The 17,226-nt window shown below is 36.5% G+C and overlaps 1 protein-coding gene across 1 annotated transcript in view; it reads left to right on the top strand.

Moving 5' to 3' along the window:
• htt (huntingtin) overlaps window positions 1-17,226 on the top strand; it is an 82,574-nt gene that overhangs the window by 44,139 nt on the left and 21,209 nt on the right. Inside the window, exons 23-26 of the mRNA XM_028300484.1 lie at window positions 778-872; window positions 13,770-14,015; window positions 14,539-14,947; window positions 16,857-17,043. Of these exons, the coding sequence (XP_028156285.1) occupies window positions 778-872; window positions 13,770-14,015; window positions 14,539-14,947; window positions 16,857-17,043 (937 nt within the window). The remainder of the gene's footprint in view (window positions 1-777; window positions 873-13,769; window positions 14,016-14,538; window positions 14,948-16,856; window positions 17,044-17,226) is intronic.

The following is a 17,226-nucleotide window of genomic DNA, read 5'->3' as shown; positions in this document are numbered from 1 at the left end:
CATTCTGGGACACCCTGTATATAATTTGTTCAGTACATAGGCCCTTTCTAGGGCACTTATACACGTCCCAAATATAAGCTTGCCCTACCACCACTTCGGGACGGGATATGGAAGCTGTAATAAAAAACCGACCAAGTGCGTGTCGGACTCACGCACAAAGGGTTCCGTACCATTGATTTATGAATATTTTTTTTAAATTTAAGTTATTTGTATGAAAGATTACGCGGTAATAAGCGGTTTACGATTTACGAGGTATTAAAAAAAACTACTTACTAGATCTCGTTCAAAACAATTTTCGTTGGTAGTTTTTTTGTAGTAATGTACAATGTACATCATATGTTTTTTTAGATTTTTCATTTTCTTATTTTAGAAGTTAGAGGGGGGGGGGGGGCAACTTTTTCCTACTTTGGAAGCGTCTGTCACGCAAACTATTCGGTTTAAAAAAAAAATATTTTAGAAACCTCGATATCATTTTTAAAGACCTATCCATAGACAACCCACACGTATGTGTTTGATGAAAAAAAAATTTGAGTTTCAGTTCTAAGTATGGGGAGCCCCCAATATTTTTTTATTTTTGCATCAAAATCTTAATGCGGTTCACAGAATACATCTACTTACCACGTTTCAACAGTATAGCTCTTATAGTTTCCGAAAAAAATGGCTGTGACATACGGACGGACAGACAGACATGACGAATCTATAAGGGTTCCGTTTTTTGCCATTTAGCTACGGAACCCTAAAAAAGTAATTAACAAGTTGTAATTGTAAATGTTTCAGGTACGAGTATATTGGGGAGGGCGCAACAGCAAGAGGCACAGGCGACTAGAGAGGTGTTGTTTTACATGTTGCAGAAGACCATGCATCAGAGAAAGGTGACCATTCATTTAAAACGCTCGCACGTAATTATGTTGCTGTCGCGCTCGCACACTCACTGTGGGCGCGCGTCGCACAGTTGTGACAGCAATGTATTTACGCGCGAGCGATAAGGATGGGTAGCTTGGGGTCATTGGACGGGATTCTACGTGCTCAAGGACCAGGCTTTATAAACTTTAAGCCCAGGCGCAGACCACCGGCTGTCGGGCTGTTAATCAGTATGAACAATGAATATCTACTATATAGGTTGTTAGGTAAATGGGTATATGAGCCGACACTAGCCCATGTTAACATGGTCATATAAATGGTATGGTGAAGTCAGAAAATTGATATCTTCATTTTAATTATTTTAATTTTCATACAAATCGGAATTTATAAAATTTATTTGTATGAAAATTTAAAAAAAAAAATTTCATCAAATTTCTGACTTCACCATACCATTTATATGACCATGTTAACATAGGCTACTGTCGGCTCATATACCCATTTACCTAACATCCTGTATAAAAATAAGTCGGGTTTTCCTCCCTGACGCTATAACTCCAGAACGCACGAACCGATTTCCACGGTTTTGCATTCGTTGGAAAGGTCTCGGGCTCCGTGAGGTTTATAGCAAAGAAAATTCGGGAAAAGGGGGTAAAACAGGATCCACGCGTACGAAGTCGCGGGCGGCCGCTAGTATGAAAATGTATGAAAATGCTCGAATACCTTAATCGAGTCTCTCAACGGGCCTTCGGATGAACATGGGCAAAACGAAGCTTATGTCGAATGTCTATGTTGCGCTCTACCCAGTTTCGGTTGGGAGCTCGATTCTCGAGATTGTTGACAAGTATGTCTACCTCGGACAAACGATTCAGCTAGGTAGGTCCAATAGGGATGTTTCCTGGGTCAAAAAGCAAGAGTTTTAATTAGTCCGTCAGTTAACTTATCAAAAAACACTCTACACGTATTTTTCACTTTTTCAAACTAATGAAAATTTAGAGAGATAAAGCGCGCCAAAGTTCTTAAGAAGAGGCCCGTGACGTCAATGAGTGCATAAAAGTGCCGCACTTTGTGACGTCGCGCGGAACTTCAACGCACCATAACTATGTAATTATTTGTTAGATTGACAAATAAAAATATATGTGACCAATATTTTTTGATATTAAACATGACGGACTAAAAATTTTTTTTAGGAAACTAGCCTATTATAGCCACGATTGCCGAACGGTGAACGGGTCGGACTGGCCGACTCGAGATCCGAGGAACCAGCGCCGCTCGACTATTGTGGTGAGCCCACTCGTAACACAAGCTTATTTAGCTTAACACGAGGGGCTAACGGGACTATTAGTAATTTGTGCAATACAAATTGTTTTACTTCGATAGTGAGTGTAGTGGAAGTTATTAATGAAAAGAGTGGACTGTATTAAAATAATTGTCTATTCGGTATAAATTTACAATGTTATCGAGACCGTTTTGTGCAAAGTCGTTGAAGAGAGTGCGTCAGGATCGTCTTCTTAGATGTTCGCTCGCGAACCGAACATTGCTCGTTCGTTCGCCGAACGCTCGCCGCTCCCTCCGGTCACGCCGCCCGCGGGCAATGTCCGTGAGTAGACAAATTGCTAATAATGTTTAAAAAAAATGAGAAACACTACATCAATTTGGTATCGGCCGATTCTTTAAACAAATTGGAAGCTGACTCAACTATCGGCCTACTAAAAGTCTGTCGCAGTGTCTAAATAGAAAATAGATAGAACACACTTTAGATATCCCGCCTTGCATATAACCCACCAAGGACCACCTGTTGTAAACGTTAAGAAAATGTAAATCATCGAAAACCGTAGTAAAGATGACCCACGCTGAACTGTCCCACCAAACTCAATGACAGGGGGGCGCTACCATCGTTCAACTATATGGTTTCCAACATGGCAAAAATCTGAACCAGCGATCCGGTATTGACGGTGGCGCCCCACTGTCAATGTCATCGACAGGACAGTCCAGTATTTTGGAACTATACCTAGATAATTCTACCAAAAACATATTGACAGTTGACAGACATAATATTTGGATTGAATAAAGGAAACCGGCTATAAATAAATGATTTGATTTGAGATCACGCGGCGGTAAAAAGGTTAAAATCAAAGTTGGATATCATTGTGAGGGAATAATAACAATGCAAGTGTAACCCATGGTTTAGGCTAAAAGGAGAGGGAATTGGGTTCGTATGGCAGATCGTTGAAAGTTATACGATTTGCCTTCAAAAATTATTGTTAATATTTTCTTTGAAAGATTCGGTAATCTGAGCGTCGTATATAGTCAAGTCAGGAAAAAAAAACTTGTTTTGCGCGATTCAGGAAACGTACAGCGCCATCTATTGCGGCACTTCTGAAACATTTTCTATTAAAGAACAAGTATTAAACTAAGTTCTTTTTATCCTAAGTAGGTTATTATTTGAAATGTTATTGTTTGCTAAGGTAGAATAACAGTAATACTTACCTACATACGTACCTCATTACAAATACCTAAGTAGATTTATTCTATTTTATCACTCACTAGACAGCAAAGCAACCCTAACAGCGTAAAAAGAGTTCAGAGGATAGAAAGAGACAAAACTTGTAGGTGAATAAAATTGTAGGTACGTAGTGCTGTGCGAGCTGAATGAGGGTATTCGCGAATGAAAGATCCGCTAGATGGCGGGACGTGGATGTGGGGTCTGACTGCTGCGCGATTGGTGGATTTTGACATATCTGTCAATGTCATGTCAAAAATAACCAATTGTAAAGCATTTGGACCTTGCGTCTACGTATTTCCATCTGGCGGATTTTTCATTCGCGAAAACCCTCATTACATAAAATGCACATGGTGCATTCGAAATCGCACCTTACTACTACGCTCACAAGAGCGCATTTTTTTTGTGTTCAGAAATGATCTACCTCACAGCTCAAGCGTCAGGGTGATAATCGTACCATCTCTAAAGTACCCTATTAATAAACTTCAGTGTTGCGATAATTCGAAATTGGACAAACAGTTTTAAAGTTTTAAAAGGGGTAGTGTCGGAAAATAGACACGGTGAATTAAAGTAAATGTGTTTATTAGCTAAAATAACTTTTTGCTACAGTTTTTTGTCATAAGTATTTTAAAATTATTTAAAAAGTGTAGTTTTTTTAATTATTTAAATTACTACAGTTAATTATCATTCCTAAATATTACGATTTTCCATTAAAGAAAATAATAACAGTGCTGTAAAATAAAAATTCATTAAATAAAATTCATTTATTTTTGTAAATAGGCTTTTAGAAAGCACTTTTACACGTCCCAATATTAATCCTACCACTGCTTCGGGACAATAAATGGGCCAGTGCTGAGAAGAAGCAGCGCAAGAAACTCAGTCACTATTGTCAGCCTCCTTTTCAAGAGTTTACAGTCTTTAAAATATACAAAATATTATAGTTATAGCCTGACCAGGAACATAAAAACCCTGGCATAGAGGCGCTTCAATTGCATTTGATAGTGCAACACAGTACAGTCGTACATGTGTTAAATTAATAGGCTAAATTTATGTATCAGGATTCAGGATTACGGGCTAATTTGATATTTTCATAAATTAACGAAAAATATTATTAAAGGTAACCTGGTTTAAATAAATTAAATGAAACCATCAATCGAGCTAGTAGGATTTATTTTATTATTCATCAATAATCAAATTCAGAACTTGAATATTCAACTGCAATGTCTGCTCATGAACCCTTCAAAATCGGTACTTCTTTCCCAATTCCATAAAATTCAAAACTTAGAAAGTGACAAAAAACATTAAAATAAGTAGTTGAAACAGACTACAGCTAATTTTCATAGTGGACTGTACTATACGATAAACATGTCAGTCAATTTGACAACCTTTGTCGGAAACATTATTCAATGAAAATATTGTCCGAACCCTTGGTATTTATCTTCGACAAATACATTAACACATCGTGAACCACTTTTCTTTCACGACTATAAAAATATTTTAGCAATTTAATTCACAAAATCAATTGCAAACATCTATACTAATATTATAAAGCTGAAGTTGTGGAAACATGACGCTCTATCACCATAAGGAAGCTATAGTGTTAGTGCATCTAATTTCGCTATCTTGGTTTGTCTATATATACTGGGCAGGGTAAAAAACTTCGTCACCGCGATGCAGGATTGTATGCGCGGTGGAGTTTGCCATAGTAAGATCGTAACAGCGCCATCTGTTGGTACGGTTTGTAGTGGCGCAATTTATTAATCACAGTTTGTTTATTTGGTTGAACGCGCTAATCTCAGGAACTACTGGACCAATTTGAAAAATTCTTTTTGTGTTGGATAGTCCGTTAATCCCTGAAGGCTTTAGGCTATATATCATCACGCTAAGACCACTAGGAGCGGAGCACCAATGAAGAATGTTTCAAATCAGTGATTTTTTTCCTTTTGAGAGCTGACGCTGCGTAAACGGTTAAAGTTTCGCATAAATTATGTATGATAGGATTTTCCCCTTTAAAAGTTCTACAAAAAAGTCCGCTACAGCATATGTCTATCTTTTATGGTTGGCTCACTGTAACCTTTTTGTCTGGATGTCTGGATGTTTGTTCCTCTTTCACGCAAAAACTAATAAACGGATTTTGTTGAAACTTTACAGTATTATTATTTATAACCCAGGCTAATATATAGGCTACAATTTATGACGATATGTGACAAACTAAATTTCAATAAATAGTTAAGAGGTGAGAAATATCCTTAAAAACGCCATCTATCGACGTGCTTTTGACGGTCGTTAACATTCATGAGAGCGAAGCCGTGAAAAGTATCATTAAAAATTTATGAAATTGAATCATTCACTGTGTTTAAACGATCAAATAGTATTCAAACATTTAGATAATTACGTTAAAAACCATTTAAAAATCCTATGAGAACTTTTTCGACTTCTACACGGACGAAGTCGCGGGCAAAAGCTATTTGTAAAATCATCATCATCATCATCATCATTTCAGCCATAGGACGTCCACTGCTGAACATAGGCCTTTGTAAAATAATTAGACTAAATTATTAAAAGTGCCTACCCAAAGTCATTAGTCCACGCGGACGAAGTCGCGGGCACAGCTAGTTTAAAATAAAGTTTGTTTACACTTTGACAACAATAGACTGACATGCAAGGTGACATGTAAATGAAGTTTTCAGTACCATTAGTTTTCCGCAACATGGCGAAGGTTTTTATGTTCCTGGTCAGGTGTATGTATAAGTATTGATGCGAGCTAGGTAGTTAAATATTCCAAACATTTTTATCTTTTATATAATAATCATCAACTTTATAGTAGCCCTTTTTCATTAAGGTGCTTTTGATATGTGCTTTAAATTTATGAATGGGCAAATCTACAACAGTTTGTGGTAATTTATTGAAAAGTTTAATACATTTCCCCATAAATGAATTACCAATCTTGTGCAGTCTGAAATTTGGAACGGCCAGTTTATTTTTGTTTCTTGTATTGAACTTGTGTAAATCACTCTTTCTACTAAATTGCTCTATATTTTTGCGAACATATAAAAGGTTTTCATAAATGAACTGTGAAGCTACTGTCAGTATATTAATCTCCTTAAAGAATTATCTCAAGGAAAATCGGGGTCCAAGGTTATAAATGGCCCGCACTGCTCTCTTCTACAGAACAAACACAGTTTCAATGTCCGCAGCTGAGCCCCACAACAATATGCCGTATGACATTATACTGTGAAAATAGCTAAAATAAACTAGCCTTGCCGTTTCAATGTCAGTTAATTGCCTTATCTTTCTCACTGCAAAAGCAGCTGAACTGAGCCTCGCTGACAAGGTTTCAATATGAGGACCCCACTGAAGTTTAGAGTCTAAAGTGATTCCTAAGAATGTTGTGGAACTTATGCTATTTAATGGTTCATTCTTCACCAGCAATTGTGTGGGAACCTGCCTCACATTAGGTAAGGTAAATTTAATGCACTTAGTTTTGTTTGCATTTAACAATAAGTTGTTAACAGTAAACCAATGCAAAACCTGTGAGAGTTTGTCATTTATATCATCAAGGTTTACTTTACCTCTATCAACTTTGATAACTTTAAAAAAAAAAACCGACTTCAATGCGTGAATACAAAAAAATAACTAAAAATTAAAAATATTGGGTATAAAAAAGTCCATCCCCAATTTTCCACCCTTGGGGGTGAAATATTTTCTTCAAATTCGCATGAAACCACCCTTTTGATAATACCTATTCAACAGAAAAATAATCGTTCAAATTGATTTATAATCGGCGGAGATATTGCGTATAAAAAAGTTCATCCCCAATTTTCCACCCTTGGGGGTTGTTTTTTCTATTATTACATTTAAATGGGACCACCCTTGAGGTATTACCTATACGCCGAAAAAAGATTTGTTCAAATCGGTTCATAATTGGCGGAGTTATCGCGTAACAAACATAGAAAAAAAAACATACGGGTCGAATTGAGAACCTCCTCCTTTTTTGAAGTCGGTTGAAAATGAGAGATGTGTCATCAGCATATAAAACAATAAACCTTGATTGCGATGATGATCGACCTAGCGTGTATAGAAATACGCATGTGTTCACAAGGCGTGGCGGCCCTGACTGATTTGCAACTTGAAGTTGTCGCACGCTGTAGGTAATTATCTCGGCCACCATAGGCGAGTGACGGAGGCCTGCTATTACTTATTCTGTGGTATGGCTGATCGTTGAAAGTTATACGATCCGCCTTCAAAAATTTTTAAGTAAGAAATTTATCTCAAGTATATCTCATGTAAGTCTAAGTATCAAGTAGTCAAGTCAGGAAAAAAAACTTGTTTTGCGCGATTCAGGAAACGTACAGCGCCATCTATTGCGGCACTTCTAAAACATTTTCTATTGAAGAACAAGTTGACGCACAATTCTCTGCAGCCGGCGCCACTAGCACGAAAAGATGAATTTATTCGCAAAAAAATATAACGTTCAACGGCACCAAGTTGATTGTTGTAATAAATTAAAATACTTTATCATTTTAAAATAAGAATTTTTGTATTTTTTTCTTTTATATTTCACGCTTGTGTTTCAAAGAGTTATGTTATTATCTCTTCAGCTTAAAATAAATTTAAATTAATTCAGTGGTTTAGGCGTAAAAAGAACATAGTCGACAAATTGACTTTCGTAATTATAATATTATTAGTATGCATGTATTCTTTCCCAACTATTTTATTCCTAGCTTATCCTCAATTATGAACTTAGTGTAGTCAGGCCTCTCACTCGGCGGACCGACGATCTGGTGAAGGTCGTGGAAAGCACCTGGATACGGGCAGCGCCGGACAGGCCTTTGTCCAGAATTGGACAGCATTTGGCTGAAACAAATCAACTTATACCAGGCCTGTTCATCTTCGCGAGTTTGCATCGAAAACAAAACACGTGCGACTACACCTCCTAACTAAGATATCTAATCGACGTGTACTCGTGTATTCTTCACCCATTTGCATTGTAAAAACAATAAACTATGTAAAAAGGTGGTGTAATCAATACTGTGCAGTATTTTAACTGCCCGAATAATAATCGAAACACAAAATATAATTCATTGTCATTCATGTATTTCCTCCGCCATTTTCCGCAGTTTGGCACCTCACGTCACACATAATTTTACCGAAGTCAGCCCTATGGCTTCGGCGCAGTACCGATCACTGACGTTTGTCAACAAAATGGTGCTCGACTCTTGAGACAGGCTAAATTACAGGATTACTAATGTTTGGCCAAAAAACGTTTCCCAAATTATCACATCGCAAACAACGTTTCGCAAATTTTCATTTGGCAAATTCTCATTTGGCAAAACAACTTATTGCAAACTTTTAATTCGCAAATATCGTTTTTGGCATATTATTGTTTAGCAAATTATCGTTTGGCAAAGTATGTTATGCCAAATGTTTCATTTGGCAAAAATATTTCACGATAAACTATTTACAAAAAAATTTGATTGGTATCTTGATATGGAATAAACGTTGTTTCATAATAAATCACAAATAATTTGTATTTTATTCTATAAAAACAAATAACAATAACAAACAACTCGTGGAGAAATCGCATGGAATACAACCGGCCATACAAGGCAAACACACACGTACTGACTGACCTCTGATCTGCCTGAGAGAATAAAATTATGATTCGATGGTGAGATGATCACCATACTGATTATTGATTGGTTGCGATTGTTCATGTCCATCCGTATGAGCAAAAGTTCCGATTAACGCATTATGCAATTCATGTAATATTTTTTCACAAATTATAATAAATAAAAACTAATAAGTATTTAAAATTCTTGTTTCGGTTAATTGAGAAAGATTATTAATTGTTATTTTGGAAGGATGAAAGCACAAAAAAGTGATTGATTTTTACACCTCAATATTTTTATTCTTAGGTAGATTAGAAGATTCATGAAACGAAATGTTTCAACTGTCTAAATAACCATCATAACAATCATAAGCTGTCAATTTCAACTAAAATAGTAAGACACGACGTAACGTCGCGTTAAGACCCGTGTCTTACTATTTTAGTTGAATGAACTGTGTCTATACATGCCCTGACACACTGTATGTATAGGTACTATTACTTATTCTGTGGTTGAACGATGGTGGCGCCTCCCTGTCAATGAGTTTGGTGGAACAGTGGGTCTACTAAAGGCTTTTTTTTGTATCGAGTAATGACGGATTCGATTTTTGATTCGATCAAAAAGTGCAACTTGCAACTAACAAAAAAATAAACTCGACATCAAATAAATCGCACCTTCCGCGACAAGCACTTTCAAACGTATGCATCCTTACTTCCCACCAATATTAGCACCATTTAAAAGCCTAGTTCTAAACTTCATTTCATTAAAGGAAAGGTTTTTAGGTACCCCAAAAATGTGTCTTTAGGAGGATCCAGAGTCACTTCTTCAATAATCAAGTAGTTACGTTTGAGACAACTTTTATGGCTATAAAACTGTTAAGTTGGGATTAATCGCTATCCATCTGTTAAAGAGGACACGTGAGATTATTATTTGGTTTTCTAAACATAAAAGTTGGTCTAATTGATCCCAGAGGTGGGTGAGCCCCAAGTGAGGTATTTTTTCAAATCACATTTATGGTACCTGTTAATCGTTTATTAAGAAGTTAAATGTGTTTTTCTTTAAGGATATTTATTGGGCCTTCAAATAACACTAATGTTGTTGGGGTACCATAATTAAGAATGTTACTAGGTATGCAAAAACACTTGAAACCTTTGTTACAGTTAAAATTTTACATATACAAATACATTTGTTTTTATTTCATTAAAAATACCCAGTAGTTATGATTTTATAGGCATTCAAAGTTCGCTTAAATATCGAGTCCCGCCGACGGTCACGTGACCCCGCGTGACGTACATTCACAGTGTCTGCTCATTAGAAAACGGATGTAACCATATACTTATATACATTTTTTTGTAAATACATACACATTATACATATTAACACCCAGACCCATCACAGAAATTAAAATTAAACCAAACCCAAATCTGATGCGATTGTGTCGTTTTATTGCGAAGTACCTTCCAGCTTCAAAGGCCGGCAACGCACCTGTAACGCCCCTGGGTCTGCGGGTGTCTATGGGCGACGGTAATCACTTACCATCAGGTGATCCGTCTGCTCGTTTGCCTCCTATCACATAAAAAAAAAGCTCCATCATCAGACCCTGATTACTATACAGTGTGAGTCACGTTAAAGTGTACATATGAAAATAGATGAAACAAGACCTAGTTTTATCGACAAAAAAGAGGTCAAAAAATTTTTGAGATTATTTTTTATTTTTTTATAGAATTTTTTTCTTCCAATTACTTATTGTAAAGAAAACGTAATAACTTTTAAACCAAGCGGTATATCCTGATAAAATAAAAACAGTAATAATGCTAAATAATAGGCGATACTAAAAAAATACATAAAATACACAAAAAAGGCCAACAAATGATACTTTTTGAAAAAAATCTGCTTTTAAATTCGTGTTTTTTTGGTTATTTGATAAATTTCTCAAAAAATGCCCCTATAACTGGTGGTTTTTACTACTTTGTATTATTCTCTATCGTATTACCTTCGTAAAACCAAAAATCGCATGTCTCTATCCCTATCACAACATTTGCAATGATCGTTTGAACTAACCCTCTCCGGGCGCGCTATTCAACGCTTCGTTAACAACGAAACTGAAAATGGCTCTAGATTTGTAATTTAGATAAAGACAAGTTAAATTTCAAATAAAAACAAAAGATTTCGAAGTAAAATAAGCATTTTAGTTAAAATTAAAATTTTCTCTACCTGCAGCGGAGAATAATGTTGTGGCAGGCCTTTGTTCAAACGCTCATGGCAAATGTTATGATAGGGATAGAGACATGCGATTTCTGGTTTTACAAAGATAATACGATAGAGAATAATACAATGTAATAAAAACCACCTGTTATAGGGGCATTTTTTGGAGAAATTTATCAAATAACCAAAAAAACACGAATTTAAAAGCAGATTTTTTTCAAAAAGTATCATTTTTTATTATTTGTTGGCATTTTTTGTGTATTTTATGTATTTTTTTAGTATCGCCTGTTATTTAGCATTATTACTGTTTTTATTTTATCAGGATATACCGCTTAGTTTAAAAGTTATTACGTTTTCTTTACAATAAGTAATTGGAAGAAAAAAAATTCTATAAAAAAATTAAAAAAAATCTCAAAAATTTTTTGACCTCTTTTTTGTCGATAAAAATAGGTCTTGTTTCATCTATTTTCATATGTACACTTTAACGTGACTCACACTGTATAGAATTGAAGTACTCGTCAATACAAAACGAACGAGCCCAAACTCGATGGACTTAAGTCGTTTTATTATGGAGTTCCTATGGCCACCTTCCAGCTCCATCACCAGATCAGCTCCATGACATCATAATATTGCATGGTGATCCAAATTACATGTGTATGCGAAATTTCAGCTTAATCGGTTGTCCGGAAGTGGGTCTTAATTCAGCTTGCAAGATTCCACCCATACAAATTTGAGTCAGTCACTATATTATGACGTCACGCGCATAAATTGGTGGGCCGGCCGCCGCCCGCACCTTTAAAATTCAATATCTTGGAAACTAATTGACGTATCGAAATAATTCTTTCACGTGTATTTTTTATTTTTAACAGAGAATACAGAAAGCTAAAAAACAAAATTAGTGAACATTCTTCATTGTGTCAGAAGAAAATCTTTGAAGTTCGCGTCGCGGAAGGTGCGGTTTATTTGATGTTGAGTGTATGATTGTGTCAGAAGAAAATCTTAAAAGTTCGCGTTGTGGAAGATGCGGTTTATTTGATGTTGGTTGAGTGTAGTTTTGGCTATAATATGATGAGAGGGAATCGACTTCGTATGGCTGATCAATGTAAGTTATCGATCTGCCTTCAAAAATTACTTTTACGAAGTTTGAATTTTCTATCACTATGAGCGTCGTATGTAGTCAAGTCAGGAAAAAAAACTTGTTTTGCGCGATTCAGGAAACGTACAGCGCCATCTATTGCTTCACTTTTGAAACATTTGCTATTGAAGAACAACTTCACGCACAATTCTCTGCAGAGGGCGCCACTAGCACGAAAAGATGAATTTATTCGCAAAAAAAATAAAATTATAACGTTCAACGGCACCAAGTTCATTGTTGTAATAAATTAAATACTTTATCATTTTAAAATAAGAATTTTTGTATTTTTTTCTTTTATATTTCACGGTTGTGAGTAATAAGTGTTTCAATTTTGTTAAAATGTTATTATCTCTTCAGTTTAAAATACATCTAAATAAATAGCGGCGTAAGTGGGGGGCGGTGGGGGCGGTCCGCCCCGGGTGCCAAGCATCAGGGGGTGACACAAGTCGCGCAGATTAGTACTCACTGGCGCACCTGCATGGCAACTTGGCAAGTCTGCGGTCTATGGCATGATACGGGGGGGGGGGGATTGTCTTTCAATCTTCGAATCGCGAGCGATCCTGGGGGGGTGCCACGAGGTGCCTTAGGACTTATGACGGGGGGATGGGGGGGGTGATCGCCCCGGGTGCCAACCCATGCTACGCCGCCACTGATCTAAATCAATTCAGTGGTTTACGCGTAAAAAGAACATAAGCGACAATTTGACTTTCGTAATTATAATATTATTAGTATGCATGTATTATTTCCCAACTATTTTATTCCTAGCTTATCCTCAATTATGAACTTAGTGTAGTCAGGCCTCTCACTCGGCGGACCGACGATCTGGTGAAGGTCGCGGAAGGCACCTGGCAGCGCCAGACCGGTCGTTGAAAATCCTTGGGGGAGGCCTTTGTCCAGCATTGGACAGCATTTGGCTGAAACAAACCAACTTATACCAGGCCTGTTCATCTCCGCGAGTTTGCATCGAAAACAAAACACGCGCGACTACATCTGAGATATCTAATCGACGTGTACTCCTGTATTCTTCACCCATTTGCATTGTAAAGACAATAAACTACGTAAAAACGGTGGTGTAATCAATACTGTGCAGTATTTTAACTGCCTGAATAATAATAGAAACACAAAATATAATTCATGCTCATTCATGTATTTCCTCCGCCATTTTCTGCAGTTTGGCACCTCACGTCACATCATTTTACCGAAGTCAGCCCTATGGCTTCGGCGCAGTACCGATCACTGACGTTTGTCAACAAAATGGTGCTCGACTCTTGAGACAGGCTAAATTACACCATATTGTTAACGAAATTGAGCATTTTAATATTGTAAGAACTTGTAGTTCACTTTTCACGCAAATAAAATGATTTGATTTTCATTTTTTTTAAGTACCTTTGCGAAGAAAACCTTCTGTACGTAGTACTTATTATTATTCTGTGCTTATACTCATCTCTTTCTTCCACAGGTATTAGACCTGGTTTCCTGCGTGCTGTCTCTCTCTCAAGAGCACCCGGAGTCCTACTACAGATGGTCGGAGCTGGCCTGTGACACTCTCCTTAATCTATTGAACCAGAGATCGGTGGAGCTAGACAGTTTTGAAGCCATATCTTCATTGGAGAGACTCATAGACTCAGTGTACAGAGATGTGCTGTTAGAACAGAGTAGAGTCGAGTTGTTACTGAAGATATTGTTCAAAGCGCCCCCTGAGCAGGTAAGAAATTATAATGTTAACCTCTATACAGGGTGGAATTTTGTAATGCCACCTGGAGGGAAAGTACTCTTAATATTGTAGATAGAAAAATTTTCTCAAAGAAAACATTCCTTTATTTTTGAAAAGAAAAAGAACTACCTACATTCAAAGAATTTCGAAATTAAAAAAAAAATCCACCCTATATAGATTTTTTAAAATAAGAAGATGGGACAGAATTGCGCGCACACTGGTGACTTTTGTCACCGTGACAGTATGACTCTTTAACTAACGTAAGGTAACTTTATCGCTCTTTTTCTCTTTATAAAAGTGTAAAAGAGAAATACTGTTACGGCGACAAAAAGTCACGCGTTCGCGCATTGCCTAATGGCCAAAAATCCTTCATCTATCAAATGATTTGTCGATAAACTAATCTGCTCATAAATTCCGCAGTCAACGTCACATTTTCAAATGAAAATATTAATTTCACCTTCGAAATTATATTCAAAGTAATATTTAAGTTCATTATTCAAATGTTTTTTTCCAGGCCACCACACCCTACAAACTGAAACTGCGGTACCTCTCAATAATAATGGTGCTACTGCGAAAAGTGTTAATACTCATTCCCGAAAGCGAGATCCTCCTATCGATTAACTACTTAAAAGCCACGTGTATATCTCCTCACTCCATATTCTTTAACGTGAAACAGGATTCTGACCCTTTAAACGTCCAAAACGTCAACGAAAACTGCGCAAACTTGTCACCAGATGTGGTACTTGTTAGATTCTTGTTCAAAACATTGACATACGCGATCATAGAGATGGATTGCTGTCATGAGGCGAGCTGCGCCGATTTGGACCGTAAAGATATGAGCGATAAAGGACAGAATCACAGTTTGCTGTATGCAGTCTGCGTGAATATTATTGTGCAAGTGAAGCATATGCTGCATTTGACAAGTAAGTGACATTTAGATTAAATACTTTTTATTGCACATCTAAGAATTATGTGGAAGTCATTGGGGGACGCCTGTGTTCAGCAGTTTACGTCCTATGGCTGAAATTATGATGATGAAGGGGACCTACAGGTATTTATGTAAGATTTTATCCAAAATAACAGCTGTAAATGTTGCTTTTTCATCTGCATTATACAACACACTGATTCCATAGTGTTTGCGACTAACAATGCTTTTTTGTATGCAAGCAAATAGCATACAGGAAATTTTGAAGAAATTCAATCAATTTTAAATAACTTTGCCCCACACAGTGTAATTTTTTTTCACCTTTACCTAAAGAATTATTTGCGTATATTTTCAATAGAGACCTTTAATCTGAGAATAACACAGTAATTTTTAATGTTTATTATTTACTAGCTGACCCGGCGAACTTTGTTCCGCCTTAATGGCAATAAAGAAGCAGACTTTTTTTATTTCGAACGGGATAAAAAGTATCCTATGTCCTTCTCCTGGCTCTAAACTACCTCCCTGACAATTTTCAGCTAAATCGGTTCTGCCGTTCTTGAGTTATAAGTGGAGTAACTAACACGACTTTCTTTTATAGGGGAGAGTTCGGTATATTGTACCGCCGGGTAAATTGTACCACCCTCATATTTCTTAAAGTATTTATTGAATGTCTGTAATTGCAACACTCAGCGATACACAACTAAAATCAATTAATATCGGCCATGTGGTTTTTGCCGTGACAACAAACACGTGTGTTTTATTTTGAAAAGTATTTTTTCATTGTTTTCAAGTAACTTTTGACAATACATGTTTAGTTTGTAATTTTGTTAAATTTAATCACAGGGTGTTTCTAATATATTATTTAGAAGCGTAAATTAGTGTGGATTACAATTATTTGAAATATTTTTCGGTATTTATAAGCTATATTTTTTACCGATTTTTTAAAAGCACTATCACCTAGTCGGCTAAATTGTACCACATCAAGTTGTATGGAACTTTACCAAAGGATTTTGAATTTTTTTTAGAAAATCATATTTTGAAGTTATAATAGCGTAGTTATGTTTGACTAACAATAAATGAAAGCAAAAGACTGGCAAAGTAGATTAGGTACAAGTGTGCGTTACGATAATTGAAATTACAAAACTTGTACTCAAAATCGTGATAACGTGTAAAACAATATCGATTGTCTATGTTATTAACTACTGTTCCTTTTCGTTTCCTAATTTGTTAAGAATGTATCGTATAATATTTTGCCATAGTTTTTTTATAGGCTTGAAATTTATTGAAATCCAATTTAGTAACCCTGTGGTACAAATTATCGAACCGGTTGGCTAAATTGGACCGAAGCTCTGAACTCGTACTTTGTTGATTTGTGCTAAATATACAACAATCATGTTAATTAATACTTATGAAATAGTAAGTTGAATAATGTATCTTTTATTATATACCATGGACATTAGCAAAAACAAAAGAAAACTATGTGTAAAATGGGATTGAAAAAAACTGGTCCAAATTAGCGGACTCTCCCTTATATATAGACTAGCTTTCCGCCCGCGGCTTCGCCCGCGTGGAATTTTGTCTGTCACAGAAAAACATTATCGCGCGCGTCCCTGTTTCAAAAACCGGGATAAAAACTATCCTATGTTCTTTCCCGGGACTCAAACTATCTCTATGCCAAATTTCATCAAAATCGGTTGCGAGGTTTAAGCGGGAAAGCGTAACAGACAGACAGACAGACAGACAGACAGAGTTACTTTCGCATTTATAATATTAGTTGGGATTTGTTCGGAAAACATACAGTGAAACATTATCAGACAGACAAATAACCACTGCTTAAGAAACTATACACCATTATCATTTTTTATTGTGACAAATAAATAACAAATTGATGTATTATTTTTTCACAGACGGCTGCCTCTTCCCTCTAACAGCGAAAATAGCACAGAATCTCCTTCACAACGAACAAAGCGGACTTAACACCGGCTTGTACAGTCCAGAAGAGAACATACCTTTGGATTTGCTTAATTTGATCTGCCTTAGAGCCGCGCACCGCGCGCCGCTGCTGACTGTACACTGGTCGCACTTGTTGATAAGGTAATGTGGACCTTAGGATTGTTGTGTTAAGGTTTAATTTGTTAGAGAACATACATTTGGATTTGCTTAAGTTGATCTGCGCACCGCGCGCCGCTGCTGACTGTACACTGGTCGCACTTGTTGATAAGGTAATGTGGATCTAAGGTTGCTGTGTTAAGGTTTAGTTTACCTTTGGACCTACTC

This window comes from Ostrinia furnacalis, unplaced genomic scaffold (genome assembly GCF_004193835.3).
Source record: "Ostrinia furnacalis isolate ACB-3 unplaced genomic scaffold, ASM419383v2 OfSCF0720, whole genome shotgun sequence".
NCBI classification, from domain to species: domain Eukaryota; kingdom Metazoa; phylum Arthropoda; class Insecta; order Lepidoptera; family Crambidae; genus Ostrinia; species Ostrinia furnacalis.
Note: the sequence above shows the minus strand (reverse complement) of the source record. Positions and strands in the feature narration are given on the sequence as shown.